At 38.2% G+C, this 4918-nt stretch overlaps 1 protein-coding gene across 10 annotated transcripts in view; it reads left to right on the top strand.

Annotated features, from left to right (window-relative positions):
* Positions 1 to 4918, top strand: part of LOC106869848 (uncharacterized) — a 204614-nt gene that overhangs the window by 182421 nt on the left and 17275 nt on the right. For all 10 annotated transcript variants that reach the window (XM_014915761.2, XM_052975037.1, XM_014915765.2 and 7 more), the window contains 4 exons: positions 307 to 380; positions 1187 to 1294; positions 1926 to 2068; positions 3275 to 3464. In XM_014915761.2, the coding sequence (XP_014771247.1) occupies positions 307 to 380; positions 1187 to 1294; positions 1926 to 2068; positions 3275 to 3464 (515 nt within the window). The remainder of the gene's footprint in view (positions 1 to 306; positions 381 to 1186; positions 1295 to 1925; positions 2069 to 3274; positions 3465 to 4918) is intronic.

The following is a 4918-nucleotide window of genomic DNA, read 5'->3' as shown; positions in this document are numbered from 1 at the left end:
AGAGAGAGAGAGAGAGAGAGAGAGAGAGAGAGAGAAAGAGAGAGAGAGTTGTATATGCATGCACACAACTCGGATATACTTACATATAAGACTGGTGTACAGAGTGACTGTAACTTCAAAGTTTCATCAGTAAAGAGTTGTTTGAAGAGCATCCCTTTGTTGATAATCATATATTTACAATAAGCCATTTGTGTTGCTATCTTCCCACTGTTGCTAATAATTGTAGACTGTATGTAAATATCCTCCAAACTTATATCTCTGCTACATAAATTAATGATGACAATGACAATAATTTTATCATTTCAGAAAGCTGTTCAGGCAGAAGACAAACTCCATTTGATCCATGATGTTGTTCAGCAGTTACCCCCACCGCATTACAGGTATTTTGGCTTTGGCTGCCTAGTCGTAGTTCTTTGTATTTCAGATAAAAAGGGTACAAGTTCAAACCTCAATGACCAGCTTTTTGGACAGTGCACTTGATTTTTTTTCTCTGTGTTTGTCATGGTTAAATGTTTAGCATTAACTTTTTAACCCACGCTCAAATGGTGCTTATTATGTGCCACCAGCACGGGTGCCAGCAAGCGGCACTGGCCACGATTATGATTTCGATTTCACTTGACTCAACAAGTCTTCTCAAGCACATCATATCGCCCAATGCTAACAATAATTATTATTATTATAATCTTACTACATATGGTGATTTGTCACAGTTATCCTTCTAAGTATATCTCTGTCTAAACCCCCCCTCCTTCCTCTCCTTCTCTCTTGTCAGCTTCGACAAGACACAATTAAAAAGAATTTATAAAACAAGTTTTTGTTGCAACAAATTAGTTATGGTTTTGTAAAGGGTCCTGCTGAGATATGGTCCTTCATCGTACTGCATGTTAGAACAGGTCCATTATGGTTGAAGGAGGTATTGATATATGTTAGGACTGATCCATTATGTTTGAATTAAGTATTTAATTAGAATGAACCGTGACAAACGTTGCAAATATCCTATAGACAATATTCTCAACAATGCCATTCACAACAAATTTCTGCAGTTATCTTCTGTGGCCATTAAACATAAGACATAAAGGGTGGCTGGCAACCTGGTTAAGGTCAACTAATGCAGAAATGCAATTAATTAATCAATAATCTAAATGAATTCTGTTTTCAAATGTTTACCTTATTTTTTACTTTGTAGAACGACTGAATACCTCATCCGACATCTGGCTCGAGTTGCAGCTTTTGGCACTGAGACAGGAATGCATTCCAAAAATCTGGCCATTGTCTGGGCACCAAATCTCCTCAGGTTTGTCATGTTTTCTTTTTTCTTTCTTTTATGGTCTCTCAATTGGTACAAAACTGCTACAAATCAATCAGCATCAACATCTATTGATGCTCTGTACCTTCACATGGATGAGCTGTATACACAAATGCATGTATGTATGTGTGTGTGTATATATATAATATATATAAAATCATTGATTTCTCTCTCTTTCTATATATATATATATATATATATATATATATGTATAGCATAGGCTCGAAACACAAAAGATTGAAGAAAAGTAGGGCGATAATGAAGTAGCGATTTATGTAAAAAGTGGGGCAATAATGGGAGTAGTGATTCATGTAAAAACAACAAAATAATGGGTTCGTTTGGTTAAGTTTTATTTGTGAAATACAGTTGCTTTGAATTTGCTTCAGAAGGAGGTCTGAGTTTCAAGGGGACAGCAGCCTGAAAAAGTTTGGGAACCACTGGTCCAGCCCATGCTAGCATGACATTTAGACATTAAATGATAATGATATATGGTTCCATTGCTACTCACTTTGTTTATATGTTTGATCTTTAATAAAAAATACCTGAAAAGCACATACACACGTGTGTGTGGTTGCTGTAGAATGAAATCTGTCATAAAATATTTTGCTCTTTGTTCCAGATCTAAAGAACTTGAACTTGGTGGTGGTGTAGCAGCACTCCAGGGCGTCAGCATTCAAGCTGTAGTCACAGAATTCCTTATATGTTATGCTGACTTAATCTTTAGTGATAAGATGCCCTCCTACTCCTCACCAGAACTCAGACGTAAGTTGTGAGACTTTTACTTTATATAAATCTTGTAGTCAATCTCTGGAAATGGACTGAGGTAAGTGTGACACAGTGTGCAGTAACCACACAGTTGAGGACAAAGGTCAGTATGATGGGGTGGGAGACTGGTATAGAGCAGTGCTTCTCAACCACTTTTTACCGATGGACTTCTTTGATTCCTGTCTTACTCAGATGGACCCACCTGGCCATTCAATCATATAAATTTGAGTGATGTTTCTCAGTCTGTTACGATTTTATGTTCGTTAACTCCTCCTAGACCGTTGGTGCAAGGACAATGAAACTCAAACCAGCAACTCTCCTAATTCCAAGGAATGTCCTAAGGGGGTCTATTTTTTTAAGGGCCACCTAATTGGGGCCACACTGACCCCACTGTTTTATTGCACTTTAAACTAAATACATGGCATTGGTGACCAAATCGGAGCAATGACAATGAATTTCATACCATGAACTCCCAGGGAGTATCATGAGGGGTTCAATTTCTGAAGGACCGCTTAAATGGGGCCCCACTGACCACCACCACTATTTTTCTGGCATTTACCTCGCTCCTATGCTTATTGATTAAACTATAATCAGCATCAGTGCTTAACACATTTGCGGAAATAAGTTTGGGCATTCTAAATACCTTCACGTACATTCAAATCGAGATAAAGAATTATAACAGGTACATTTCAAGTGTGGTAGTGTGGATATTTATATTTTGTAGTTTATGAAACATATGTCTAGTATTTTTTTTAAAATCCTATTATATTTTTATAGTTAAATATTATTAAGAATTGTATAAAAAAATATGTTAGAATATTTTATAGAAGTGTAACCAATTTAGTGTGGATAAATTTTGAGTACAAAATTTTATATGGACCCCAGTTGAGAATCTCTGGTATGGAGTGACAAAACATTATTATTGTCATTATTATTATTATTATTATTATTATTATTAAGGCAGTGAGTTGGCAGAATCGTTTGCATGTTGGGTAAAATTCTTAGCAGTATTTCATTTGGCTTTACATTTTGAATTCAAATTCTGCCTTTCATCATTTTGTAGTCATTTTTTAAAAAAAAGGACCAGTTATGCACTGGGGTCGATGTAATTGATTTACAACCCACCCACCTCATCCCCGAAATTGCTGGCCTTGTGCCAAAATTTGAAATCATTATTATTATTGTTCTTGTTGTTTATTGCAGAATCCCAGAAGAAGCCCCGCCCAAAATCACTTGCAATATCCACGCCAACCCGGTTACTCACTCTGGAGGAAGCTCGTGAACGAGTACTTTCGTCTCACAACGTTCCCAGTCAGAAATATATTGATGTTGGTGGTGGACCGGAGAAGTTACCACCGAAATACCACACAGTTCTAGACTTACCAGGATACAAGTAACTCTCTCTCTTCTTCATCTTCCTTATTTCTTTCATTATTTTCCTTGTTGTCATTGTTTCCATCATTTTCCTCATTGCTATGTTGTCATCTTCTTAATCTTCATCATCACCTTTTTGGTACTTTCTAAGCTATTCTGTCATGATGCTTTGCTATGAATTAGAAAGTACAAATTTAGGGAGCAGTGATACATAAAGGTAGCGGAGCTGCTGCATACAAATTCTAGAAACATTACAGATCAGAGGAACAGGAAATAAGAAAACATTCCAAATAGAGGCTGTTTGATTAATTTAGAGAAACTGGTATTTTAATGTGGTGAGGCAAGACCTTCGTACATTGGGCCTCACCGAGGCGATGACTACGGACCGAGACCTTTGGAAATGGGCTGTGCGTGAGAAGACCCGGCAAGCCAAGTAAGATCGTTGCCAGTGCCCCTGGACTGGTTCTTGTGCGGGTGGCACATGAGATGCACCATTTTGAGCGTGGCCGTTGCCAGTACCGCCTGACTGGCTCCTGTAGGATTTTCGAGCGAGATCGTTGCCAGTGCCCCTGGACTGGCTTGTGCGGGTGGCACATAAAAGACACCATTTCGAGCGTGGCCGTTTTCGTGCGGGTGACACGTAAAAGCACCCACTACACTCTCTGAGTGGTTGGCGTTAGGAAGGGCATCCAGCTGTAGAAACTCTGCCAAATCGGACTGGAGCCTGGTGTTGCCATCCGGTTTCACCAGTCCTCAGTCAAATCGTCCAACCCATGCTAGCATGGAAAGCGGACGTTAAACGATGATGATTATTATTAATAAATTCAGTCATGAAAGCTAAGAAATTTATAAATGTAAAAATAAGATATTTGTTGATGGAGAACTGTGTCATGTAGTTGTGACTTCAACTTGTATTAAAACCTTGTTAACTGACACTGTGAAACAGTTAAGGAAGGCTGTAAATCTTGCAGTCTCAGCCAAGACTTAAAAGGTAGGAGAATCCGTGTTGAATATGGGAACCATAATATAAAGGGAGATAAGTCATTTCTACTTCCGAACTCTCTTGTACTCAAAGGAGGTCTACTTAATTCCTCACTTACTTATAGTCAGTATTCAGAGTTAGCACTTGATCTATTATTATCATTATTAAGGCAGCAAGCTGGTAAAATTGTTACTGCACCAGACAAAATGCTTATCAGTATTTCATCTGCTGCTATTTTCTGAGTTCAAATTCCACTGAGATCAACTTTGCCTTTCATCCTTTCAGGGTCAATTAAATAAGTACCAGTTATGCACTGGGATTGATGTAACTGACATAATTCCTTCTCCCAAATTTGAGTCCTTGTGCTTCCAGGCAACAAACTAGCAGAAGTGTTTACATGCCAGACGAAATGCTTAGCGGCATTTCTTCTGGCTCTCTACATTCTGAGTTCAAATTTGTGCAATGTCCAAGCCTTGAAAATACTCTCCCCC

This window comes from Octopus bimaculoides, chromosome 20, assembly GCF_001194135.2.
Source record: "Octopus bimaculoides isolate UCB-OBI-ISO-001 chromosome 20, ASM119413v2, whole genome shotgun sequence".
Taxonomy (NCBI): Eukaryota; Metazoa; Mollusca; class Cephalopoda; order Octopoda; family Octopodidae; genus Octopus; species Octopus bimaculoides.
The sequence above is the reverse complement of the archived record's forward strand: the minus strand, read 5'-3'. Positions and strand labels throughout refer to the sequence as shown.